The sequence below is a fragment of the Piliocolobus tephrosceles genome, chromosome 14 (genome assembly GCF_002776525.5).
Source record: "Piliocolobus tephrosceles isolate RC106 chromosome 14, ASM277652v3, whole genome shotgun sequence".
Lineage (NCBI taxonomy): Eukaryota > Metazoa > Chordata > Mammalia > Primates > Cercopithecidae > Piliocolobus > Piliocolobus tephrosceles.
This window is the reverse complement of record NC_045447.1, coordinates 27353830-27381758: the sequence shown is the minus strand read 5'-3', so window position 1 is coordinate 27381758 and position 27929 is coordinate 27353830. Positions and strand designations below refer to the sequence as shown.

The window sequence follows — 27929 nt, the reverse complement described above, 5'->3', positions numbered from 1 at the left end:
ATGGGGGGGCTACAAAGGAAGGGGCTGACAAAGGGCAACTTGTTGACTCCCTCTTAGGTTGTGAAAAATCAAAACCATTACCCCGTCTCTACTAAAAATACAAAAAATTATTCAGGCGTGGTGATGTATGCCTGTAATCCCCGCTAGTCGGGAGGCTGAGGCAGGAGAATCGCTTGAACGCAGGAGGCAGAGGTTGCAGTGAGCTGAGATCACGCCATTGCACTCCAGCCTGGGCGACAGAGTGAGACTCTGTTTCAAAACAAAACAAAAAACAATTATCCAGGTATGGTGGCACATGTCTGTAGTCTCAGCTACTTGGGAGGCTGAGGTGGGAGGATCACTTGAGCCTGGGAGGTGGAGGCTGCAGTGAGTCATGTTTGTGCCACTGCACTCCAGGCTGGGTAACAAAGCAAGACCTTGTCTCAAAAAACAAACAAACAAACAAAAACTCCAGTCTGGAAACAGAGTGAGACCTTGTCTCAAAACAAACAAACCAATAAACGAAACAGCAAAATGAAAGTGAAATGCTGTTTCTGAGTTTGTGCGTGTTGATGAGAATGTCGGTTTTTGTTTTTTTACTGAGAGCAAAAAAGCAAATGTGGCATTAAACATGGAGGAAATAGTTGCTTGCCTCTCAGCTATCCTAACACTGGAATATGTTAGAATTTCTGGGAATCTGTGGCAGGGCAGAATTCCATCTGATTAAAATGGAATGGACAAGGCCAGCTGACATCTCAAAGTCCTGTCTGAGCAGCTGAGCTTCCAAAGACTAATTGCTAAAAAGACTAGGTGGAGTTACTGTATTCAAAATAGTTGGCTACTCCTAATTGGACTGTGGTTAAGAAAAGGCCTTCTGCAGCTTTGCTCAGTTGGCAGGCAGACAGTTTCCCATGATTCCAGCTTAGCACCAGTTAGAAAATTATAGGGGGAAAAAAAGTCCCTAACAATAAGATTGCCAAATAAATCTGGAGTTTCCTGCTTGGTAATGGTTTTGATTTTTCACAACCTAAGAGGGAGTCAACAAGTTGCCCTTTGTCAGCCCCTTCCTTTGTAGCCCCCCCATCTCCATACGGTTGTGGTGTGGTTAACTAGTGGGACTATAAGTTTTCATTCCCATTAGTCAAGCTCATCATAGAATAAATAACCAATTGATTTATGGTTGCCTGGATTCTGGTTAGAGTCTGGAAGATTCCTTTTTTCCTACTTTCTCCTTTTTTGGGGGAGATCACAGGTAATTTGTGATCTCTTGTAATAGCACAGGATCATTGTAGCAGAAACAGACTCTAAATGAGGCGCTTAGAAGACTGGTCTTTGTTTTGACTCTGTTGTCAATAGGATTTAAAGAGTCTCTGGTCCTCTCGGCCATTCATCTCCCCACCTGTAAAACGAGAGGCCTGTACAAGGCATCTCACAGGACAGGGATTTAATGAATATGGTTCTCTGGTTGATACTGCGTTTGGACCTCAGAGTGTGGAGTGGGAGGGGTGTGGTTTCAGCATAAGAGAGTAGGAAGTGGGGAATGGAGTACATGGCAGGACACCAGAGAAATAAAACAAGGACACTCGAGCAACAGAGGGAAGCTGCTGCTGCCTTCCTGTTCAGTGGCAATTGTCAGCCTGCTGAGGCCAAGGTGCCCTACTGCTCCAAGAAGCACTGCCAAAAATTTCTGAAGGACATGGCAGCCTGCCCTTCCCTTCACCCACAGCAAGTCACCCTTTATTCCTCTCGCACCTCCAGCAATGTCTCTGATATCCAGAGGAACCTGAATATTTTACCAGCCAGACCAAGGTGTTCTGTTTCTAAATCAAATCATCACTGTCTTTTTACAACTTTGCATTAAATGATAGGTAAAAATTAAAACTTTTAATAACTGTTTCTTCTATATTTGTAGATCCTGCTATTTCTCTATATAAAAATCTGATACAAGCTGATTTAGCCCAAAATACATGAAATTGTTGTTATTACTATTATTTTGAGACAGGCTCTCTGTCACCCAGGCTGGAGTGCTGAGGCACAGCTCATTGCAGCCTCAGCCTCCCAGGCTCAAGCAATCCTGCCACTTCAGCCTCCTGAGTAGCTGGGACTACAGGTGCGCACCACCACGCCCGGCTTATTTTTCTATTTTTTGTAGAGACAGCATTTTGCCACGTTGCCCAGGATGGTCCCAAACTCCTGAGCTCTCACAAAGTAAGAATCTATCTTAAAAAAAAAAAAAAAAAAAAGAATATATGAAAATCTTTCTAATAATTTCAGAGTCACTGGCCTATGGCATATCTGTGAATTTTCTCCTTGTCCAGCCTTGTGACATATGGGATCAGTGCATGTGCTCACTACCTGGGGGAAGTGGGCCAGTTCTGTTATATGTAGAGATGGCTCCACATATGGCAATCCTTCCAAATTTCTTCATCTGGCCAATAACAGTGTTTGAAAACTCTCCACCTACCTAAACAGACAGGAAATACAAAACCAAAGACAAAATGTTAAATCGTCTAAATACTAGAGATTCAGGAAAATCATTGAGTCACAATCATTATTTTACAATACTCGTTTTAGCAGCAACAAAACTGATTGAATGAGCCCAACTGTGCAGAAGGTTGCAATGAGAAAAAGACATTAGAAACAGGCATTTTCGGCCAGGCATGGTGGCTCACACTTGTAATCCCAACATTTTGGGAGGCTGAGGCGGGTGGATCACCTGAGGTCAGGAGTTCAAGACCAGCCTGGCCAACATGGTAAAACCCTGTCTCTACTGAAGATACAAAAAATTAGAAGGGCATGGTTGCGGGCTACCCTTAATCACAGCTGCTTTGGAGGCTAAGGCAGGAGAATTGCTTGAACCCGGGAGGTGGAGGTTGCCGTGAGCTGAGATCACACTACTGTACTCCAGCCTGGGCAACAGAGCAAGATTCCGTCTCAAGAAAAAAAGAAAAAATAAACAGGCATTTTCATTTGACTCTAAGACCATACCTTTTATAACTTATACATTTTACTTTATTATATATTGAGGTTCTCTAATCAGTCCAATAACCTCATTGTCTTATAATTTAAAGGTATGGAAAAATACTCAAAAGGTGTATAAAGAACAAAGTTGGAAGACTGGCACTTTTCAATTTCAAAACTTAATACAAAGCTAAATTAATTAAGATAGGGTGAGAATAGAAATATAGATCAATGCAACTGAATCACGAGTCCAAAAATGAACCCTTATATTTATAATCAATTGGTTTTCTACAGAAGTACTAAAGCAGTTCAATAGAGGAAAAACAGTCCTTGCAACAAATGGTGCCCAACAACTGGATTTCCACATGGAAAATAATGCAGTTGGGCCTCTTCCTTATGCTACACACAAAAATTAACTTAAAATGCATGGTAGACCTGAATATAAGGCTATAACTATAAAACTCTGAGAAGAAAGCAGGAATAAATCTTCATGACTCTGAGAAAGGAAAAGCCTTCTTAGACATGACACCAAAAGCTCAAGGAACAAAAGAAAAATAGATTAATTGGGCCTCATCAAAATTTAAAACTTTTCATAGTTCAAAGAATACCATCAAGAAAATGAAAGTTAGCCTGGGCAACATAGTGAGATTCCATCTCTACAAAAAAAAAAAAAAAATTAAAAATTAGCTGGGTATGATGGTGCATATCTGTGGTCCCAGCTACTTGGGAGGCTGAGGCAGGAGGATCGCTTGAACCTGGGAGGTCAAGGCTGCAGTAAACTGTGATCACACACTGCAGCTTGGGAGACAGAATGAGACCTAGTCTCAAAACAAACAAACAAACAAACAAAAAAAGGGCAAAAACAAAAACAGAAAGGTCAAAGACAATTCACTGAATAGGAGAAAATATTTGCAAGCCATATAGAGTTGGTCCTCATTATTAGTGGATTTCATATTTGCATATTGTGAATCACTTGCTAAAATTGTATTTGTAACCTCAAAACAGTACTCACTAAGCTTTCCCTGGTCACTTGTAGGCATACACGGAGCAGTAAAAAAGATGCAGATATTCTCTGAGGCTGAATAAGGCCATGCTCTGCCTTCTTGTTTCAACTGTTATACAGAGAAGACCAGAGGATGAGGCCACTGCAGCGTAGTTCAAGAGGCTCTGGTTCTGGGAAGAGTTGGATGGGGTATGAATCCCAACTCTGGGGGTATTAGCTAGTGGGGCGGCCACAGGCCTTTGTCTTTCATAAAATAAAACTGTAAAATAAAATTGAACCTCCTTTTGTCTTGCATAAAATAAAAGCTACTAGGATGAGTTGTTTTAAGGATTTAAGATTATAGTCTATGTGAGATATGTACATACATGTACATATTTCCCCTAGGAGCAATGGTTCAGCCTTGGTGGTGACCTTATAGAACATAAATATTGTGAACAATGAAAATCCACTGAATCTAATAAGGGACTTGTATTGGTGAGATGTACAGAACTCTTGGCCAGGCGTGGTGGCTCATGCCTGTAATCCCAGCACTTTGGGAGGCCAAGGCAGGTGGATCACCTGAGGTCAGGAGTTCGAGACCAGCCTGGCTAACATGACGAAACTCCATCTCTACTGAAAATACAAAAATGAGCCAGGCGTGGTGGCTCATGCATGTAATCCCAGCTACTCAGGAGGCTGAGGCAGGAGAATCACTTGAACCCAGGTGGCAGAGGTTGCAGTGAGCCAAGATCGCGCCACTGCACTCCAGCCTGGGTGACAGAGCAAAACCTTTGTCTCAAAAACAAACACACACACACAAAAACAAAACTCTTACATCATCACAAATAACCTAACTGAAAAATGGGCAAAGATTTTGAACAGACATTTCTCCAAAGAAGATATACAAATGGCAAATACATACATTGAAAGATCCTTAATATTGTTAGCCATAGGGAAATGCAAGTCAAAATCAAATCACAATGAAATATCACTTTGAACCCACTAGGATGGTTATAATAAAAAAGACAGAAAATAGCAAGTGTTGGTGAGTATGTAGAGAAACTGGAACCCTCATACACTGCTTGTGGTAATGTAAAGTAGTGTAGCCACCTTGCAAAACAGTTTGACAGCTCCTCAAAATGTTAAACATGAAGTTATCATATGACCCAGCAATTTTACTCATAGGTATATACTTAAAAGAAAGGAAAACATCCACACAAAAACCTCTACGTGAATTTTCATAGTAACATTATACATCATAGCCAGAAAGTACAAGCTAATACCCATCAGGCTGGGTGTGGTGGCTCACGCCTGTAATCCCAGCACTTTGGGAGGCCGAGGTGGGAGGATCGCTTGAGCCCAGGAGCTCCAGACCAGCCTGGGCAACATGGAGAAACCCCATCTCTACTAAAAATATATAAATTAGTTGGGTGTGGTGGCACATCCCTATAGTCCCAGCTACTTGGGAGGCTGAGGTGAAAGGATTGCTTGAGTCAGGGAGGTTGAGGCTGTAGTGAGCCATGATCACACCACTGCACTCCAGCCTAGGTGACAGAGTGAGACCCTGTCTCAAAAAACAAAAAAAAAAAAGGAATAAAGCACTGATAAATTCTACAATATGGATGAAACTTGAAAACATTTTGCTAAGTGAAAGAAGCCAGTCATAAGAGACCACTTTTAGTGGGGAGGATGACGGGTAATGGAGAGTGACTGCTAATGAGTAGTGTTTTTTTGAGGGGGTGATGAAAATATTCTTAAACTGGTTGTACAATTTTGCCTATATAGTAAAAATCATTGACTTCTACACATTAAATAAGTGAATTACATGGTACATGAATGATATCTTAATAAAGCTGTTTTTTAAAAAAGGCATATATACTTTCTTCATGTATCCCAAATGGAAACTCTGGGAATATATTTCCTTGTGTCAGCGATCCTCAACCTTTTTGGCGCCAGGAACCAGTTTCATTGGAAGAGAATTTTTCCACCAACTCTTGGGGGCATGGTTTTGAGGATGATTCAAATACATTGTGTTTATTGTGCACTTTATTTCTATTATTATTACAATGTAATATATAATGAAATAATTATACAACTCACCATAACATAGAATCAGTGGGTGAGTTTTCCTGCAACTAGACAGTCCCATCTCGGGGTGATGGGAGACAGTGACAGATCATCAGGCATCAGGCATCATCAGGCACCTGAGTAGTGCGATCCCCATAAGGAACGCACAACCTAGTTCCCTCACATGCGTAGTTCACAACGGGGTTTACGCTCTTATGGGAATCTAATGCCGCCACTGGTCTGACAGGAGGCGGAGCTCAGGCAGTAATGGGAGTGAGGAGAGGGGCTGTAAATACAGATGAAGCTTTGCTTGCTCACCTGCCCCTCACCTCCTGCTGTGCATCCCAGTTCCTGATAGGCTATGGACCACTAACCATCCATGGCCCAGGGGTAGGAGACTCCTGCCTTATATAGTACTTCATTAATAAATCAGATATTAAGTCCAGTTTGTACTTACATTATCAAAATAACAATCGTAACCATCAGGAGAGGCTTTCTTCAAGGTTTCTTCCAACGACTCTACTGTCTTGTAGTTAAAGACAACATCAAATCCAAGCTTTTGAAGGTAGGCAACCTTTTCATCAGACCCTGCTGCTGCAACAACTTTGCAGCCCTAAATAGAAAAAAACAAAAAAGCAAAAAAAAGAGGAAACCATGAATAAGTCAGAAGCATGGACCATGGACCAACACTACTCTCCTGGTCCAGCATGCCTAGGTTCCCTAAGACACTCTCTTAGGTGCTGAGCCACATATATAAGGAATACCATAATGGGCCAAAAGATCCCATAGGTGAAATTCGTCCCTGGACCATCCTACAACTCAGCTTCAGCTTGCTTCTGACCACCCAGCAGGTCTCTTCTGCATTTATTTGGTTCATAGTTCCACCAGCTGGTTTAACAACCGATCCATTTGACTTCCTTGGTTCTTTGTTTCTGGGCTTCTCTTCCTGCAATGCAGTGTATGCCATCTCTTGGTGCGGTCATTCTTCAGACTATTATTTTGTCTCAGCTCTGTGACTCCCACGTCACAAATAGTCCTCCTGGTAACTGCCCCCTTATCCTTTCTTGATTTTTTAGATGTTCATAGTTTTTTGAGACATGGTCTTACTCTGTTTCCCGGGCTGGAGTGCAGTGGCACAAACATGGCTCACTATAACCCTGACCTCTTAAGCTCAAGTGATCCTCCCACCTCAGCCTCCTGAGTAGCTGGGAGCACAGGTGCATGCCACTACATCTGGCTTATATTGTTTTAAATTTTCATAGAGACAGGGTCTCCCTATGTTGCCCAGGCTGATCTTGAACTCCTGGGTTCAAATGATCCTCCTGCCTTGGCCTCCTAAAGTGCTGGGATTACAGGCATAAGCCACTGCACCAGGCCCTTTGATTTAGTCCAAAGCACCAGACTAGATGCTTCCTAATCACAGAGCAGCTAGGAAGCATTCTGAAAAGCACTTTCAGGATGAGACTATAGATTATATTGGCTCATAGAAACTATTGCAAGAGAGCCATCCTTGGTCCTTTTTCCTTCTAAGACTATGGACTATCACAGGATGATCTCTTGTACTCTTATGACCTCCTTTATGGAGATTATTCATTATCTATTAATTCTATCTATTAATTCTAACCCATTGTTCTCTCCTGAGTTCCAAATCAGTATTTCCAACAACCTATAGATGTCCTCACACTTGGATGTCCTATAGGTCCCTCATAATTAGTGTGTTCAAAAGGGAATATACTTTTTTCCTTGCTTCTTACTTGTTTATTTTCTCTCCATTATTGTAGAGAATGATACCACCCAGTTATCCAAACCTGAAGCATGGCTCAAAGGAGAAGCTTTCCTTTGTCTTATGATCCACATCCAGTCACCTGGTTTTCTTCCTCTTTTTTAACCAAACACCCTTAAAAGCTGACCTGGGCCAGGCGCGGTGGCTCATGCCTGTAATCCCAGCACTTTGGGAGGCTGAGGCGGGCGGATCACCAGAGGTTGGGGGTTCTAGACCAGCCTGACCAACTTGGAGAAACCCTGTTTCTACTAAAAATACAAAAGTAACCAGGTGTGGTGGTGCATGCCTGTAATCCCAGCTACTTGTGAGGCTGAGGCAGGAGAATCGCTTGAACCCAGAAAGAAATAACCAATAAATGAAAAACAAAGTAAGATAATATAAATATGACCAAACATTCCAGTTATGAAAATTAATATGAATGGCTTAAATATAACTATTACAACACTGAGACTTTCAGATGGGTTAAGAATTAAATGCAAATAGTTGCGTTTTACAGAAACATACATAAAATGGACAGAAAGGTTGAATATAAAAGAATAGGTTGAAGCGCAAGTTCTATCAAACTTATGGGATAAAAGCCCCTTATAGCTTTAATAGGATATTTGAAATTGGAATATTTAGAAATAATCCTAATTCATTTTGTAATTTTAGCATTATCCAAGGTTAGCTAAATTCCAGAACAAAAAGTAAACTTTAAATCAAATTCACTTGTGAATATAGATGCAAAAATTCTATTTTAAATGTTGTTAAGTCAATTCCAAAAGTATAAGCCCATAATATAGCATACACAGATAAAGCTTATTCTGGAAATGTTAGAATGGTTCCACATTGGAAAACTAATGTAATTCATTCACTGAAATGTGAACCTGATAAATGTTGCAATGGCATTTGATAAAATTTAATATCTATTCCTATTGAATTACTTACTTAAACAAATTATTCTACAACTTCTATGGTAGCCTCATATTTGTATTCCAAGCTCCCATTAGCACTGGAGACCAGTCCAAACCCTTGGCCATTGGTTGTAGCCCTGTACTCATCTGTACTCCATCTAACTTGTCCCCTAGGACCTAGGTCCTGAATCCTGCATCCCAGCCTTGGGCAAAGGATCAGTCAAGCCACATCGCCTTCCCACTATGTAATAACAAATCCCTACTGTGTCTGAGTTGTCGCCTACTCTATACACTCACCATCAGATTGGATCCCTTGAGCAGACATCTGCCTAAATTAGAGCCAATGTTTCCTTGTCCTAGGTACTGCCAGGAGTTAGTTCCCAAGCCATGGCCCCACTGCTCTGGGCTTAATGCCCATTTCTTTCTAGTACAACAGCCTTTGCAGTGGGGCCACGTAGCTGATGACTCTCAGTTGGCTGATCTCAAGTCCCTTCTTCTATTGCTAAGGACAATCATGAAGAAAGAAGATTAAACTGTAGCGACAGAATGTTCAGTAGAAAATATGAAAATGATTAATGCTGATAAACTCACTACTCTAGACAGAGGCCATTTCTGACTTGATTGTCTGCAATGTTATCAAATTAAAATGTTCAGCTTATCTTTGGTCTAGTTTTCCTCATTCTTCCAATTTCTCAATCTCCAACTTCTAAAGAAGACCACTGGTCTATAAATTCCCTGAGGCCAAGGAAGATCTGCTGCATTCACTGTTGCATTCCCAGTGGGTTTAGAAGAAAGGCTTGTTACTGGAGAAAGGCACTTACCTTGAGCTTTGCAATCTGCCCCACAACAGAGCCCACAGCTCCAGCTGCTGCATTAACCATCACTGTTTCTCCACCCTTCACACCACAGATTTCAAGTAGGCCAAAGTAGGCAGTCAGGCTAAAGGAAGAAAATTAAGGATATATGAATAGAGTGGTTTCTTTCCTCTATAACTCATTTATATGTATCTTGAAGGCCTTCTCAATGGCCCAGTGTCATAGGTCCGAGTAAAAGACAAAAATATAGGAAATAAATATTGCCAGTCACTGTTGCTTTACTTCTTCCATCTCTACTCTCAGATAGGAATAAAGATGATGTGAACTAGGGAGGGAAGGGAGAGTTGGCTAGAAAGGAGCTGTATCCTGTGCATTCACAGGCCAAATTTCAGGGACAAAAGATAGATCATTTTTCTCAAACTTTGGGGATTCAAGAAGAGAGAGCTATGCGTCATTCCCATATAAGTTCTATGGAGATGTTGAGCTTCATGGGAGAAGCTCCCATATAATCAGGGTGACATTACCATAGATAGCTACAATGTGTGATATTAGGAATGAGAGGGTCACAGGGAGCATCTGGAGCTTTCCATGACTCCAAAGTGGTATAGAAGACCTTCCAGAATTTCTCCAGAAATTAATCTTACTTATTACCCTAAGTAAGAGGTCAAATTTAGCTTGCAGGAAAAGAGCTACTGGATATACAAAGATGCAGCACTGGCAGTACTGATGCGGACTGGATGAAGACACCACCACACCTCTTTGGATTATGAGTTTGGAAGGTGATAGGATTGAAGACTTTCTTCACCACCAAAGTTTCCTCGTGTCTCCCTTCACCTCTTCTCCCCTACACCTGGCTCACAGTCCAGAGGGAATGATGCATAACAGAGGAGAACAGAGAGGAAAAGCTCTTACCCGTAGAGGGTACAGGGCAGGCAGGAAAGACCAGGAAGTGCTGGAATTGTTTATTGCCCACTAATTTCATGTAAGATGGTATTAAGCATCCTCTACTTTCACAATGATGTCCTTGGCAGTGGCAATTTTGAGGAGTTCAAATTCTGAATGAAATATGAATTTGGGGTACCTAGGAGTTGTTTTTGTTTAGAGGCTGATCATTTGACGGTATATATGTATTTCCATTTCATTCCTCAGAAAATCTTCAAAGTGTAAAAAAGGAAGGGGAAGGAAGGGTGGGAAGAAGAAAGGGGGAAAAAGATCTCAAAACTTAGAGAAGGAAGTAACTTTGAGCAGGAGACCAGCTTAAGACCAGTACAGATCAAGATCAAGAAGTTGTTGTGGTCCCTCTTCTACTGACACTGAACTTGTATTATCCTTGGAGCTTTGCAACAACCCCAAGGAGAAGAAAAAAGAAATTCTGAGTTTTATATTTGAAATGATGTGAGAAATCACTGAATTTAACTGAGGTTTTCTCTTATGACACCAGCCAAAAGGAGGGGTTGAGATAGAAATGAAGTTCAGTAGTGGAAAATTTTAAGCTATATTGTTGCAGCTCTGCATCTGAGCCAATAAAATCCGGACCCATTATAGTGATTGTTAAGGCACTTGCAGAATTTCAGACAAATTCATGTAAAGTTATTTGTGCATTAAAAAAAAAAAAAAAAACAACAACTACATGTTGACATTACTTAGCTTACACAGCCTCTGACTATATTTGGGGCCCATGAGAGGTTGGCATTGAATAGAATGCAGTGACAGGCACAGGCACAGGCAGCACTTTTTCTGAGAATCCAAGTATCTCCCTTAACACAATGTTATTCAAAAGGGCAGGGCAGCACCAGGTGTCTCAGAATCACCTGAATTTTTTTTTAGACAAAAGTCTCGCCCTGTTGCCCAGGCTGGAGTGCAATGGCGTAATCTCGGCTCACTGCAACCTCTGACTCCCAGGTTCAAACGATTCTCCTGCCTCAGCCTCCCCAGTAGCTGGGATTGCAGGCATGTACCACCATGCTCAGCTAATTTTTTGTGTCTTTAGTAGAGACGGCGTTTCACCATGTTAGCCAAGCTAGTCTCGAACTCCTGACCTTGTGATCTGCCTGCCTGTGCCTCCCAAAGTGCTGGAATTACTGGTGTAGGCCACCGTACCCGGCTGAAATGTTTGTTTAACATTTAGATTCTCAGGCCTCACCCTAGACCCACTGATTCAGAAATAATCCAAATGTTACTAAGACTCTAGGTGATTCTTATGAATGCTAGCAATTGAGAACTACTCCCCTTACAAAAAAAAAAATGTTTGAGACAGGGTCTTGTGCTATTGCCCAGGCTGGAGTGCAGTGGCAAAATCACAGCTCACTGCAGCCTAAACCTCTAGGGCTCAATCTATCCTCCCACCTCAACCTTCCAAGTAGCTGGGACTACAGGCACATACCACCACACCCAGCCAATTTCTGGATTTTTTTTGTAGAGACAAGGTCTCACTATGTTGCCCAGACTGGTTTCCAACTCCTTACCTAAGACGATCCTCCTGCTCAGCCTCCCAAAGTGCTTGAATTACCAGCATGAGCCACCATACCTGGCTGGGATGGGTCAACTTTCAAGAATGCTAGCACTTCTGATATAGATTAAAAGAGAAGTTGAATTTTGAAATCTAGGGTGTCTTTTAGCTGTCCAGACTCCACAGATTTAACATTCCCCCAAAGTTTTGCATCTTTTCCTTCAATTAAGTTGGAAGAGCACATGTATTCATGTATTTGCTCTCCAAACCACTGATTCTGTTAAGTCCTTCTTAATCCAAAGTACAACATTCATTTTCCCTCAAGGATTTCTTTACTTTTGGCTTCTTCATCTTATCTCCATTTTACTTTATTTTATTTATATATATATTTTTTATTATTTTTTGAGATGGAATCTCGCTCTGTCACCCAGGCTGGAGTGCAGTGGTGCGATCTTGGCCCACTGCAATCTCCGCCTCCTGGGTTCAAGTGATTCTCCTGCCTCAGCCTCCTTAGTAGCAGAGATTACAGGTACATGCCACCATGCCTGGCTAATTTTTGTATTTTTAGTAGAGACATGTTGGTCTCTACATGTTGGTCAGGCTGGACTCGAACTCCTGACCTCGTGATCTGCCTGCCTCGGCTTCCGAAAGTGCTGGGCTTGCACGCATGAGCCACCATGCCCAGCCTCCATTTTATTTTAAAAGGAGATAATGTTTGGGAAAGGCTCTGAGTATCTTAGATCAGAATATCTAATTGAAAGCCAACTCTGGAAATATCTAGAAGGTATATTGGGAGAGGGGATGCTGGTTGTCACAGGAGGAATAACTCAATCAGAAAGTATAACCTCTGCTTCTCTTTTGGGGTTAAGTGAACTGGCCCAGAAAACTCTGGCATTAGCAAAGAAGACCCATCCCATTGGTCAGTGACTCATAATGACAGGAAGTCTCATTGAAAGGGTGATGTGTTGCCAGAGGATTCTTAGAAACGGGCATGTATGACTCCCCACCTCGGTCACTGAGAACCACTGGTTGATTGTTTAGAGTAAACGTACATTAACATGCACTCCTTAGTGGCTTAGATCAGATGAATAAGAAATACACACGAGTGAATAAATCACCTTCTCTTTTAGGAGTCAGGATCTCCTAATATATTACAAATTACCTTCTCAACAACCAAAGTTTCCTCATGTCTGCCTTCACCTCTCCTCCCCTACACCTCGTTCACAGTGCAGAGGGAATGATGGGTGGGATAACAAAGGAAGAGGAAGAGCTCTCACCCGTAGAGGGTACAGGGAAGGCAGAAAAGAACAAGAAGTGCTGCAATTGTTTAGTGTCCACTAATTGAATGTAAGAAGGTATTAATTTTAGTAAATATTAATTATTAAAATATTTATTCATGCCAGGCATGGTGGGTCTAACTGAAATTTTGTATCCTTTGACCAACATCTCCCTAACCCTTCACCCTCCCGGCCCCTGGTAACCATCATTCTACTCTCTAATTCTATGAGTTCAACTTTTTTAGATTCCACATTTAAGTGAAATAATGTGGTATTTGCCCTTCTGTGCCTGGCTTATTTCACTTCACATAAAGTCCTCCAATGTTGTCACAAATGACAAGATTTGCTTCTTTTTTAAGGCTGAATAGTATTCCACTGTGTATATAGACCATGTTTTCTTTATCCATTCACCCATTGATGGACACTTAGGTTGATCTTCCTGCTTAGTCCTGCCATCTTCTCTAATCAGCCCCTGAGCCTATCATGCATCAAATATCTTCCTGTTGACCAAGTTCTGAACAAACCATTTTGGAAAACCAGAGTGTCAGACATTCAAACAAATGAAATATATCCATGAAACTCACCCTGGCATGCCAACTGTCCCCAGAGCCAAAGACACTGGTATTGTGTCTGGCCACTCTGTCAGCAGCTTTTCCAGATCTTTCCCATCAGAAATGGAGTGTGTTGTCCAGCCTGGAGAAGTCAGTACAATAGTTCCTTTTGGTAGGTCTGCATTTTTACTTTCCACAATTCTGAAAGATAAAGCACATTAAGACATTAAGGCATGGGACATGTCTTCCCTTTCAAGGGAGTCAGGATGCTGTGGGGTTAGTGTTGACAAAAGGGCACTGAGGTTGATATTCCACAACTGATAGTCCACCACCCCCTCCATCTTAATTCTTAGCCTTCGGCATAGGGATCATCAGATAACTCTCAACTGGCCCAGCCACTTGAGGAGTGGATCATGGGGTGAGGAGCGCCTCACGGGGTGAGGAGCACCTGTTCTCACCCACTTCTCTTCCTTTTAAGCAAGAGGCCTCTGTCCTCTGGCTCAAGGTGATCTGGACACTAGCCTTCTCTTCTTCAGGTGTCGCTCTCTTTCCCTTGGCCTTCTACTCTCCAGAATCTTTGAGATTTTCCTCTCTACTCTCCCTTTCACTCAACATATAAGTATGCTCAACTCTGCCGTCTTATCATCCCATCCCTCCCCTATCTCCTTGCTCCTTCATCTTCCTTTTTCAGCCCAACTTCTTCACTTTCCATTCATGTGCTAACCCACTGCAACCTGCCTTCCACCCCTACTACTCCACTAAGGTCACAACAACCTCCTGAGCACAAAATCTAGTGGATATTCCTTAATCATTGTCTGATTTTACTTTTCCACTCTCTCCACCCCCGTCTCTCTCTCTCTGTCTTCGTCTCTCTCTCTCTCTCTCTATATATATATATTATATATATATTTTACATATATATTTTATATGTAAATTTTTTTTTTTTTTTTTAAGATGGAGTCTTGCTCTTGTTGCCCAGGCTGAAGTGCAATGGTGTGATCTCGGCTCACTGCAACCTTCACCTCCTGGGTTCAAGCAATTCTCCTGCCTCAGCCTCCTGAGTAGCTGGGATTATAGGCACCTAACACCACACTAGGCTAATTTTTGTCGTTTTAGTAGGGACGGGGTTTCATCATGTTGGCCAGGCTGGTCTCGAACTCCTGACCTCTGGTGATCCACCTGCCTTGGCCTCCAAAAGTGCTGGGATTACAGGTGTGAGCCACTGTGCCCGGCCTACCCTTTTCCACTCTATTAACACAGGGTCACCCAAAAGTCTTCCCTCATTGGTTCCCAGGATACTAATGATCTCTGCTGGCTTTCTGCCTTCTCCTCTAAGCTGCACCCTTTCTGTCTCATTTACTGATTCCCTTTTCTTCATCCAACTCTTTATCCTTCTTTACCATCTTTCGTCCCCAGATCATAAAGTTATATAACACATATTTATTCTAGAAAACTTTAAACATATAAAATAAAAATATCAGTTCTAATCTCACAGCACAAAGACAACTGCTAACATTTGGGTGTATTTTATGTCAATCTTAATGGTGTATTTTAAAATGTGTACTATACGTATTTTTTTATTTTTTATGTTTATTGTTTGAGACAGAGTCTTGCTCTGTCACCTGGCTGGAGTGCAATGATGCCTTCTCGGCATACTGCAACTTCTGACTCCTGAGTTCAAGCAACTTCTCCTGCCTCAGCCTCCCGAATAGCTGGGACTACAGGCACGTGCCACCATGTCCACCTAATTTTTGTATTTTCAGTAGAGACAGGGCATGTTGGGCAGGATGGTCTTGATCTCTTGACCTCGTGATCTGTCTGCCTCAGCCTCACAAAGTGCTGGGATTACAGGTGTGAGCCACCGTGCCTGGCTGCATTATACATATTTACATAATTGAAGTAATTGTATGTGTTTTATAACCTATAATTTATCTGTTAACATTACATTGGTCCATATAATTTATACTTTTTTCCATGTCAGTAAGAATCCTTCAAAAAATGTAATGAATTTAATTATGCCCCCATTATTAGGATACTTTCAGTATTTTTCCTAATATTAATTATTTTTTTCCTTTTTTCTTTGAGTCTGCTTGCTAGGAAATATATTTTAATTAATATTCATAAACATTATTATTGTTTGGACGAAGGGAGGCAAGATGGCGCAGTTCCGGGTTCTTCACCGTCAACTTTCCCGCGCCCGGGAAAGACGCCCTCGACTGCGCAGGAGCAACCCGACCTCCGACGGAGAAAAACCAGAACCCGCCTAACCACGCCTACCTCCCCGCCCCTGACCCGCCTATGTCCCGCCCACTGCCCGCCCACTCCCAGGCCCAGGACATAAAAGCCGCTCCCCGCGGTAGCGCGGTGTGAAGTTCCTTGGCCCCTGCTCCTGTGCGGAACTAGGAACCTTGCTGGAGAACACCGGAGCGACTTCGTCGGCCTCCACAGCCGGAGACCGGTGAACCTCGCCCTTCCTTCACATTGGCAAGTTAATAAAGTTTTCTTTTACCCTGCTTACTTGCCTATTCTCTGGCACTTACTCTGGTGGTCGTCTGGAGTACTCTGGTGGTCGTTTTGGAGCAAATCAATTATCTTTTTCTTTTTTCTTTTTTTTTTTTTTGAGAGACAGTCTCCCACTGTTGCTCAGGCTGGAGTGTTGTGGGGCAATCATGGTTCACCACAACCTCAACCTCCCCTGAGCTCAAATGATCCTCCCACCTTGGCCTCCTGAGTAGCTGAGACTGAGTAGCTGGGACCACAGTAGCATACTACCACATTCATCTAATTTTCCTTTTTTTTTTTTTTTTTTTTGAGATGGAGTCTCGCTCTGTTACCCAGGCTGAGTGCAGTGGCGCGATCTTGGCTCATTGCAAGCTCCACCTCCTGGGTTCACGCCATTCTCCTGCCTCAGCCTCCCAAGTATCTGGGAATACAGGCGCCCGACACCACGCCCAGCTAATATTTTGTATTTTTAGTAGACACGGGGTTTCACCATGTTAGCCAGGATGGTCTTGGTCCCCTGACCTTGTGATCCACCCGCCTTGGCCTCCCAAAGTGCTGGGATTACAGGGGTGAGCCACCGCGGCCCTCCAATTTTTTTTCTTTTTTTTGAGACAAGAGTTTCAATCTATTGCCAGGCTGGAGTGCAATGGTGTGATCTCAGCTCACTGCAACCTCCGCCTCCCAGGTTCAAGCAATTCTCCTGCCTTGGCCTCCTGAATAGCTGGGATTACAGGCGACCACCACCACGCCCAGCTAGTTTTTGTATTTTTAGTAGAGAGGAGGTTTCGGCCGGGCGCGGTGGCTCAAGCCTGTAATCCCAGCACTTTGGGAGGCCGAGACGGGCGGATCACGAGGTCAGGAGATCGAGACCATCCTGGCTAACACGGTGAAACCCCGTCTCTACTAAAAAAATACAAAAAACTAGCCGGGCGAGGTGGCGGGCGCCTGTAGTCCCAGCTCCTCGGGACGCTGAGGCAGGAGAATGGTGTAAACCCGGGAGGCGGAGCTTGCAGTGAGCCGAGATCGCGCCACTGCACTCCAGCCTGGGCGACAGAGCGAGACTTCGTCTCAAAAAAAAAAAAAAAAAAAGAGAGGAGGTTTCACCATGTTGCCCAGGCTGGAGTGCAATGGTGTGATCTCAGCTCACTGCAACCTCCGCCTCCCAGGTTCAAGCAATTCTCCTGCCTTGGCCTCCTGAATAGCTGGGATTACAGGCGACCACCCACTACGCCCAGCTAATTTTTGTATTTTTAGTACAGACAAGGTTTCACCATGTTGCCCAGGCTAATCTAGAACTCCTGAGCTAAGGTGATCCACCCACCTCAGCCTCCCAAAGTACTGAGATTACAGGCATGAGCCACTGTGCCCAGACTTTTTTGTATTTTTTTGTAGAGATGGGGTTTACCATGTTGCCCAGGGTGGTCTCAAACTCCTAGATTCACCCACCTCGGCCTCCTGAAGTGCTGGGATTATAGGAATGAGCCACTGCACTTGGCTCAATACTGTTTCCTTAGGATTTCTATAAATGGTATTACTAGGTCAAAGAGTATTAAAACGTTTGTAACTCTTGCTGCATATTGCCAAATTTCCAAATTCCTTTCTAGAAGGTTGTGCCAACTTCCCCTTCCACCATCTATGTATGAGTGTATCATCTCCATTACTATAATATTTTTAAAAATAGTTTGCCAATCCAGCAAGCTCAAATACGTGTTCATTTCTTTAATTGTTAGCAAGAAACGTATAAGACCTACATGAAGAAAATTTAATGGGATATAAGACAAAATGAGTAAATGGAGAAGCGTACCTTGTGTTTGGAGAAAGAAATTGTAAAGATGTCAGTTTCCTCTAAATAAATCTGTAAGGTCATTGAAATCCCAGGAAGGATCCATATAAGATTTCTACAAATGGTATTATAATAACTGGCTAGTCATTGAGACACACAATTTAAAAAAATAAAGAATGAGATGTTTGCTTTTTTTTAGAGACAGGGTTTTGCCATGTTTCCCAGGCTGGTCTCGAACTCTTGAATTCAAGCATTCCATCCACCTTGACCTCCCAAAGTGTTAGAATTACAGGCGTGAGCCACTGAACCTGGCCCCACTCATTATTCCAATATAAAAACTAAATGACTCAAAATTTTTGTCGTAAAAGATTAAACTATAAAATACAGAAAACATGAATAATTTTTTTTTTTTTTTTTTGAGACAGAGTCTCGCTCTGTCGCCCAAGGCTGGAGTGCAATGTGCGATCTCTGCTCACTGCAACCTCCACCTCCTAGGTTCAAGAGATTCTTCTGCCTCAGCTTCCCAAGTAGCTGGGATTACAAGTGCCTACCACTGTGCCCAGCTAATTTTTGTATTTTTAGTGGAGACGGGGTTTCGCCATGTTAGCCAGGCTGGTTTTGAACTCCCGACCTCAGGTGATCCACCCGCCTTGGCCTCCCAAAGTGCTGGGATTACAAGCGTGAGCCACTGTGCTGGCCAACAATTTTTGAAATAATAATATATTAACAATAGTTGTCCTTAAGGTTCAGATGATGGGGGAACTTTCAATTTCCAAGATAAAAATTTTTGTTTTATTTGAATTTTTACAATAATCATGACCTGGATGATTTTTTTTTTTTTAGTGATTAAAAGTAAGGATGGCAAAGTGAAGCTGAAAAAATGACAATTTCACATCCTTCCCTCCTTTCCAGCTAGTCCATAAGGGAACAGGATTTCCCAAGTTGATTCCAAGATCACACAGTAAGTGAACCACACAGGCTGAAGAAATTGTAGGAGTGATGGACAGAGACAGGACCCAGCAGGAGGTAAAGAAGAGACATATTTTCCAAGCATTGAGACAAATGAAAATAATTACCTGGCCACTTGCTGCCCCATCATTGTATCACCTTCTTTCAATGTTTTGGCTAAAATTCTGAAAAAAAAAAATTCCATTCTTAACACATAAGAGCATCGGGGGGCTGTTTTGAGTTTCAAGCTAATGGAAAACTGCTGGGTAAGTGTATGCGGCGATAAAACCCAGACAGATGAAGGGCTACAACTAGGTGAGATGCAGGAGGAAAGCTGTTAGAGGAAGTTCTGCTCTGTGATCTCAGATAAGCACTCCGATTGGATTCTTTTATGAGTGAACACAAAAGTCTTACCTCCATGTTCAAGTAAACATGAATTTCTACCAATGACTTAAAAAATATAACCCAGGCACCACTGGGTAGTTATTACCCAAAACACTAGCTACACAAAAAGATGCCAATTAACAGTTTTAAACTGTATTTTCCACTTCAGATTTGAATCTTTATCAATGAGCTATGAAAAAAAGTAAAAGAATGATGGCTATGTTATTTACCTGGGCAAAAAAATACTGAGGACTTAGTGGTCAATAAAGCCTTTAGATTTCCTCCCCTCCTTGAGTTGTTTGCTGAGTATATAAGTTTGAGTCAACTGCAGATTTACCTACATTAAAAGAATACAGGTAAATGGAAGGCCAGAAAAGCTGATTTTAGTCTTAGCATCTTCCTCTATCCAAATTAGTGGCCAGTAGTGAAATAGACAAATTTGGGTTTGGCTTCTTTTTTCTTTATGAGACGGGGTCTTACTCCGTTAACTAGGCTGGAGTACAGTGGCACAATCTCGGCTCACTGCAACCTCTGCCTCCCAGGCTCAAGTGATCTTTCTGCCTCATCCTCCTGAGTCGCTGGGACCACAGGCATGCGCCACCACGCCCGGCTAATTTTTTTGTATTTTTAGTAGAGACAGGGTTTTGCCATGTTGCCCAGACTTTATTTTTTAATTTTTTTTGTTTTAAGCTTTTTCTTTCTTTCTTTCTTTTTCTTTTTTTTTCTGGAAGTAATTCTGTTGAGCAGTAAAAGGCGAATTGTGCAGGGCAGATAGGAGATGGTTGGGACAAAGGAACCGAGGTGATCCCTCACTAAGCTACTTAGACCTTTGCCTGCAAAAGGTGAACGTGCATGAATCCCATCAATGATACTAGCTGGGAGAAACAGGGAAAGTGACAATGTTTTAAGTCAGTTGGATATTTTAAAAGATGGACTACTTCCAAATAGCATGTAACACAGCATTAGCGTTTTGAGGGGGGAAATAAATAATACCTCATGTAAGGATCCACGGTGAGGAACAAAGCTTCAAGCAGGACCTCTACAAAATAAAGCATTCCATAGGCAATTAGAAACTCAAGGCCTAAGAGGAACAATAGACACTGAGCACCACTAGACAGGGGACGGTGAGACCGGGACGAAGGTTGAGAGACTACCTATGAGGTACCATGCTCTCTACCTGGGCGACAGGATCATTCGTACACCAAACCTCAGCCACGTGTGATTTACCCGTATAACAAGCCTGCATATGTATCCCTAACACTAAAATAAAAGTTGAAGGAAAAAAACAGAACTCAAGGCCTGATGCCTTTGCTTGGCTTTTTTTTGTTTTGAGACGGAGTCTTGCTCTGTTGCCCAGGCTGGAGTGCAGTGGCTTGATCTCTGCACACTGCAACCTCTATCTCCCAGGTTCAAGTGATTCTCCTGTCTCAGTCTCCTGAGAAGCTGGGATTACAGACGCCCGCCACCACACCTGGCTAATTTTTGTATTTTTAGTGGAGATGGGGTTTCACCGTGTTGGCCAGGCTGGTCTTGAACTTCTAATCTCAAGAGATCTGCCCGCCTTGGCCTCCCAAAGCGCTGGGATTACAGGCACGAGCCACCATGCCCAACCTGTTTTTGGTATTCTAAAAAAAACACAGATAATACTTGTGCTTCAGGAATGTCTTCCTATCTGTGCTTCTATAGCAGAGACAAGAAGGGGTTCTCGTTTTTGGCCCAGCCCAGTTAATAATAATAATAATAATACTATTTACTCAGCACTCATTCCATGCTTTACATGAATTATGTCATTTGATATTCAACAAATACTGTTTCCATTTTATTTAAGGTTAGGTTAAGTAACTTGGCCAAGGTCACATTTAAACCATTATGTTGCAGTGCTCACCCTATGGTTTCACCACCAGCCCCAGTTAGTGTTAGAGAACATGCATTTTGCTGGAGTGACTCTCATGTACACATTCTTTGGAATTTTGAATTTGAGTCATGGCCCTCACAGCTTAGATGGGACTGATCACTTTGCCATGCTACTTGATTGCATCCCCTTTTCTCAAAAGCTTACCTACCTGTAAACACTCCTCAGAGACTCCTCTTATAGTCTGAACTCTTCATATAGCTACTGGGCAGTGCTTACCTCACTGCCATCATCAGGCTCATGAGGATACAGAGGACATCCTCCCCACAGTCTGGTCTAAGCCATGAAGAGTAATGCGCTCAAGCATGAATTTCAATTATCAGTGAAAGCAGCGGCTTCCTGCCACGTGACATCCAGGCTTCACACAGAAAACCCTGGAAAGGTCTATGTGGCATTTGGAAAATGGCCACAAATAACTCCCACCCTTGTGTGCTGGTCTCCTTGCCATTTTTCCCATGGAGAAATCTATTTTCTGCCTCTCAAACCTGAGCTTGGTTTTGTGATTTGTTTTGACCGTGGGATACTAGCAAACGTGGCACAAGTAGAGGCTTGAAAAGCGCTTGCACAGCGGGGCGTGGTAGCTCACACCTTTAATCCCAGCACTTTGGGAGGTCAAGGTGGGCTGTTCAACTGAGGTCAGGAGTTCAAGACCAGCCTGGCAAAGATGGGGAAACACCGTCTCTACTAAAAATACAAACATTAAGGCCGGGCACTGTGGCTCACACCTGTAATCCCAGCGCTTTGGGAGGCCAAGGCGGGTGGATCACCTGAAGTCAGGAGTTTGAGATCAGCCTAGCCAACATGGTGAAACTCTGTCTCTACTAAAAATACAAAAAAAAAAAAAAACAAAAATTAGCAGGGTGTGTTGATGGGTGCCTGTAGTCCCAGCTACTCAGGAGGCTGAGGCAGGAGAATCACTTGGACCTGGGAGGCAGAGGTTGCAATGAGCCAAGATCATGCCAATGTACTCCGACCTGGGCAACAGAGCAAGACTCTGTCTCAAAAAAAAAAAAGTGCTTGCACATTGGAGCTTGGCAACTCCTGCTGCTCTAGATCTATGGGACCACTATAAGAACAGAGCTCAAACCAGCCTGCTAGAAAGGCCACATAGATGAGAACTAAGTCATGCACCCCAACAGAAAGTCTGCTAACCAGCAGACATGTGAGCAGACTCATCCTAAATTCACCATTTACCCCAGATGAGACCTAAGAAGAACCACCCAGCTTAACTCAGCCCAGATTGCCAACCCAAAGAATTGTGAACTAATAAACCATTGTTGCTTAAAGTCACTAGACTTTGGGGTAGTTTGTTATGCAGCAAAAGCTAACTGATACAGTCCCTTCCATCTCTGAAATATTTTTAGTATGACTTACCTCCATTTTTTAAGGGTGGTAGCTCAGCTGTCTTCAACTCAAAGTCACTGTTAGTAGGATGGCCAACAAAGTGCTTCTTCAGGGTCCATATCTTAGTACGAACCATCCTGAAGCTCCTAGAACTCGGTAAATACGTAGTCAACTGCCATGCATTCTAACAGTTCCCTCCCCATCAAACTGAGCCCAGATAGCACAACTACAATATCCTCAAATCCCATCATTATCAGATAACACCAACCACATTCATTTAATATTTACTACGTTTCTGGTGCTGTGCTAAGCACTTCATACAGATTACCTCATTTTATCCTTATAACTTCCCTATAAGATAGACATTAGTATCGTTGCCAGTGTACGGATGAGGAAACTGAGGTTTAAAGAATCTTCAAGAAAAGGAAAAAATATAAATCAACAAAGAAATTCTTCCCAGCCACTGCTAGGCTAGAGTTTCTTTATGGCACTGAACAGTTACGGGGAGTGCGAATATTCCATTCCGTTTGTCATCTCACATGGAATGAATTCTAAGAAAAAGCATCAAACACAAAGAACCCAATAGAAAGAAGTCCATGCACCTCTTTCAGAAGGAAAGAGCCAAGCATTTCAAGGCAATCTCAGAACTCCTGAAAACCACCGGGGGGCGCCGCTGCTCCGCCCCATTTTCAGGTGCGTTTTTTTTTTTTTTTTTTTTAAATACTTTTTTCTCTTTTTCCTGTAGAGAGGAGCCTCAATGTGTTCCCTAGGCGATCCGCCCGCTTCGGCCTCCCAAAGTGCTGGGATTCCAGGTGTGAACCACTGGCGCTCAGCCATCGGGTGCGAGTTTTCTTTGGCCCAGCAGGGATTTGAGTTTAAACTCCACACCAAACCGATTTTGAGCTTAAACGCTACACCAAAGCAAGGGAAGATGATGAAGTGTGCCCTGAGCTGGGGGTTCAGGACGTTCTGCTTGGACTGAACTCGGCCAAATCACTTGGGAACCGCGCCTTCCCGCGTGTGCATCCGCTACAAACGATCCAGTTACAAAAAGTTCTGGAGCTGCCGCTGACCTCCCCAGCTCCCCACCGGTGCGGCGGGGAGGGGACAAGCGTGGCCGGGAGCCCGGGGGGCGGTCAGATCTGCAGCCCGGGGTTGTTCCTTCTTGTTTTTTCTTTTTTAATAAAGACTTTTTTTTTTTTTTTTGGTGACGGAGTCTCGCTCTGTCGCCCAGGCTGGAGTGCAATGGCGCCATCTCAGCTCAGTGCAACCTCCGCCTCCCGAGTTCAAGGGATTCTCCTGTCTCAGCCTCCTGAGTAGCTGGGATTACAGGCGCCCGCCACCAGGCCTGGCTAATTTTTGTATTTTTAGTAGAGACGGGGTTTCCCCATGTTGGCCAGACTGGTCTAGAGCCCCTGAGCTCTAATGATCCACCCGCCTCGACCTCCTAAAGTGCTGGGATTACAGGCGTGAGCCACTGCGCCCGTCCCTAAGTATCATTTTTATGGTGAGACATTTGAAGTTTGCTTTTGCTTATTTTGAAATACACATTATTGGCTCTAGTCACCCTGCAGTGCAACAGATCTCAGAACCTACTCCTCTCGTCTCTGAACTTTGTACCCTTTGGCCAACAAGCCCCCATTCACCCCCGAACCCGCTCCCAGCCTCTGGCAACCATCATTCTAGTCGTTATTTCTATGAGTTCAACTTTTTAAGTGTCCACACATCTTTGTCCCTTTTCCCTAGAAAGCAACTGCTGGGCATTCCAAACTCGCTACAAGTCCAGAAGCCCTTCTGGAAAGGGTCTGGACCCAGAGGGGCGAGGTCCCGGGAAGGTCTCGCCCGCCCGAGGAGGGGGCCTGGCGGGGCGACCGGCCTTTGCCCGCTCGCCCTTTGCTCCCACCCCCGCCGCCCGCCACCCGCCACCCACCGCCCGCGTGCCCATTCCCAAACCCCCACCCCCATCTTTCTTCTTCTACCTTCCCCTAGTTGTGCAGTCCCGCAAGTTCCCTGGCCTGCCCCTTCCCGAGTGCAGGCAGCTACCGGGTGTCCCGGATTGTAACCAAGCTTTCCTATTCCCTCCTGCGCGCGTCTCCAAGCTCTCCAAAAACTGCAGGGCCGGGAGGCGTCGGGACACGGGCTCCCAAGATCCTCCGAGTGCAAGACCCAGCGGTCATTTCGGCGTAAGGGGAGGAGGGCGAAGCGCAAACTTCCTCCACTGCGGCGTCTAGAAACTTGGCAGGAAGAAAGCAAGGGGGTTAAGGGAGGGAGAAAAGTGAAGGAAAGAAAGCAGGAGGTCTCCTTACAGGAGCCCGAGGTTTCCACTGCCTGGGGAAGGCGGCTGGGACTGCGCGGCCGGGCGCCAGAGGACCGCTTTATGACAGGTCCCAGGAGAGGGTGGGGCCACTCCAAGGCGGGGCTGCTTCTGGAGGGTAAGAGCGCCGTCCCTGAGAAGGTCTCAGGAGGAAATCCAGGGTCCCGGGAATCTGAGTGCGTTTGTGTGTGTGTGTGTGTGTGCGCTTATCTGTGTGTGCCTATGTGCATGTGCGCGCGCGCGTGTGCATATGTATATGTGTTTCTGTGTGTAGGGGCGTTGGGGACTTCAGATATTAAAACCCCTAACAGAGGTTTGTCCAGGTGACACTGGACCTGCGCCTGGGGTCCTAATTCGGAGCCCTGCGGAAATATGCCCCGTGGGGGAACGAGCCGAAACGGCTGCAGGGCAGGCCAGGAGGGGCCAAAGGCAGGGCCTGGGGCGGCCGCAGCCCTAATCAGCCCCCGGTGCTGGTTCCGATTCCTGGGCTCCTGGTCAGTCTGGCCGTTTTCCCGCAGGGCAAGCTTTCGCCCAGGGCTGGGGTGCAGACACTCTGCCTGTCCGTCCCCAGTACGCCTGCTGAACACCTACTCGCCTTCCAGGAGCCAATTCAAGGTCACCTCTAGGAACGCTTGCCAGACGCCCCCAGGCAGGAGTAAGCGCTCTTGCCACTGAGGCACCCCACATATCACACCCTAGCAGACATCAGGCCTTGATCCGGCCTCTGCAAGGAGAGGTGGTATCAGGCAGCGGTTGAACCTGAAGCTAAGTGGTTGGTATTAGAAGGCTGCAGGTTCGAAGCCTGCGCCTACCACTTACTAGTTGTGTCGCTTTCAAAGACTTACTTACCTTCTCTTTGCCTCAATCAGTTCAGCCATCAGCAAGATGGGGATAAGAACAATGCCTAACTCCCAGTCATTATGAAGATTCAATGTCTTTATTTACTTAATTTTAATTATTTTGAGATGGGGATAAGAACAATGCCTAACTCCCAGTCATTATGAAGATTCAATGTCTTTATTTACTTAATTTTAATTATTTTGAGGTCTCGCTCTGTCACCCAGGCTGGAGTGCAGTGGTGGGTATCACAGCTCATTGCAGCCTTGAACTCCTGGGCTCAAGTGATCCTCCTTCAGCCTCCCTAGAAGCTGGGATTCCAGGCCCACCACCACACCCGGCTCATTGTCTATCCTTGTGAGGGTACCTGTCATATTGGATTAGAACCCCACTTGTCAGCCTCAGTTTAGCTTAATCACGTCTTCCAAGGCCTTGTCTTCAAATGCTGTCAGATGGATTAGGGCTCACTAATATGGCCTCATTTAACCTTAATTACCTCTTGAAAGGCCCTATCTCCAAATACGGTTACATTCTGAGTACTGGGACTTGGGGACTTTAACACATGAAATTGGGGAAGACACAGTCCAGCCCATAACAGAGTGTGTGGACCAAGTGTGGTGGATGCATACCATGGGATATATGCAGCATCAGAAGCACTGGGATCGATGTACATAAAGTGACTTGGATGCACCCTAAAAACAAAATACTGAGAGTTGAATTCTTCATACTCATCAGAGTTTGTGGCACTTTATCCCCACTGGGCTGCCAAATTCTTCCTTTCTCACTCACTCTCTCTCTCATTAATTTATGTAACTTAAAATAAAACAAAACAAAATTCCATTCCCAGTCTGGGTTCTTTGGCTCATGCCTGTAATCCTAGCACTTTGGGAATCCAAGGCAAAAGGACCACTTGAGGCCAAGCATTCAAGACTTGCCTGGGCAGCATAGCTTTAACCTGGGAGGTGGAGGCTGCAGAGAGCTTCGGTTGTGGCACTGCACTCTAGCCTGGGTATCTAAGTGAGATCCAGTCTCCAAAAAAATAAAAATAAAATAACAAAATAACTCCATTCCCTACTTTTCTTCTCCTACTATAAGTAACTACTGTGATTTGTTTGATGTGCATAGAGTTGTTTTTTTTTTCCCCATGTTCTTATATAATGTGCACTGTGGGCATATACTTTTAATTTATAGAAACAGTATTGGGTTACATATCTCATTCTGCTTGTCTTTTTTTTTTTTCTTTTAAAATATCTTGTTATAGAATCACTCTGTTTCTTTTGGATATTAGAAGTGTTAATAAAATTGCAGGCATAAAAAGTCTTTGCAAAGTCAGAATAACGGAAAAAAGTGCCAGAAACACAGAGTGGCTCACATATTTACTCACTTGTCATGAAATAGAAGATGTCGATAATATTTGGCAGCACCAGGACAAATAAAATCTGTTTCCAAATCATTGACTCAGTCAGTCTTAAAGGCTGCAGTTTGTCAAGTCATGGTGATCAAGTTAATCATGACTGTTACCTAATCACACACAGAGTCAGAATATGGAATAAAGGATCAAGGAAAAAGATTTTTCTTTACTTTTCCCTAAGACAAAACTCTATTCAATTCAGTTCTCTGATCTTAGGTTTCAATGAGTTCTCATCTAACTGTGGAGGGAAACAGTTCACTTAAAACAATAAAGTAATAACAAACAAGTAATTTAAAAATGCTTTTTCTCAAATAATTCAGACAATACAGATGTGTACAATATAAAAAGCAAAAGTAATTGTTATCCATTTGGTGGAAATTTCTTCTGGATCTTTCTTGTACTTTAAAAACAGACAGACTTAGTCGGGGATGGTTGCTCACGCCTATAACCCCAGCACTTTGGGAGGCCGAGGCAGGCGGATCACTTGATGTCAGGAGTTCTAGACCAGCCTGGCCAACATGGTGAAACCCCATCTTGACTAAAAATACAAAAATTAGTTGGGCATGGTGGCACGCACCTGTAATCCCAGCTCCTCAGGAGGCTGAGGCTGGAGAATCGCTTGAACACAGGAGGTATAAGTTGCAGTGAGGCAAGATCATGCCACTGCACTCCAGCTTGGGCAACAGAGCAAGACTCTGTCTCAAAAACGAACAAACAAACAAAAACAGACTTGTCTC

General features: G+C 43.7%; 1 protein-coding gene across 2 annotated transcripts in view; it reads right to left on the bottom strand.

The window, feature by feature from the left end:
• Nucleotides 1-25194, bottom strand: part of PTGR1 (prostaglandin reductase 1) — a 34959-nt gene extending 9765 nt beyond the window's left edge. The window contains exons 1-8 of one of the 2 annotated variants that reach the window (XM_023201944.1): nt 24937-25194; nt 22661-22776; nt 20368-20413; nt 19119-19175; nt 13791-13958; nt 9487-9604; nt 6447-6602; nt 2335-2443 (exon numbers count right to left, since the gene is read on the bottom strand). In XM_023201944.1, the coding sequence (XP_023057712.1) occupies nt 2335-2443; nt 6447-6602; nt 9487-9604; nt 13791-13958; nt 19119-19175; nt 20368-20413; nt 22661-22766 (760 nt within the window). In that variant the 5' untranslated portion in view covers nt 22767-22776; nt 24937-25194. Of the gene's footprint in view, nt 1-2334; nt 2444-6446; nt 6603-9486; nt 9605-13790; nt 13959-19118; nt 19176-20367; nt 20414-22660; nt 22777-24673; nt 24819-24936 lie in introns of those variants that run through there. The other variant, XM_023201933.1, reaches the window with a different exon arrangement.
• Nucleotides 25195-27929: the final 2735 nt, after the last annotated feature.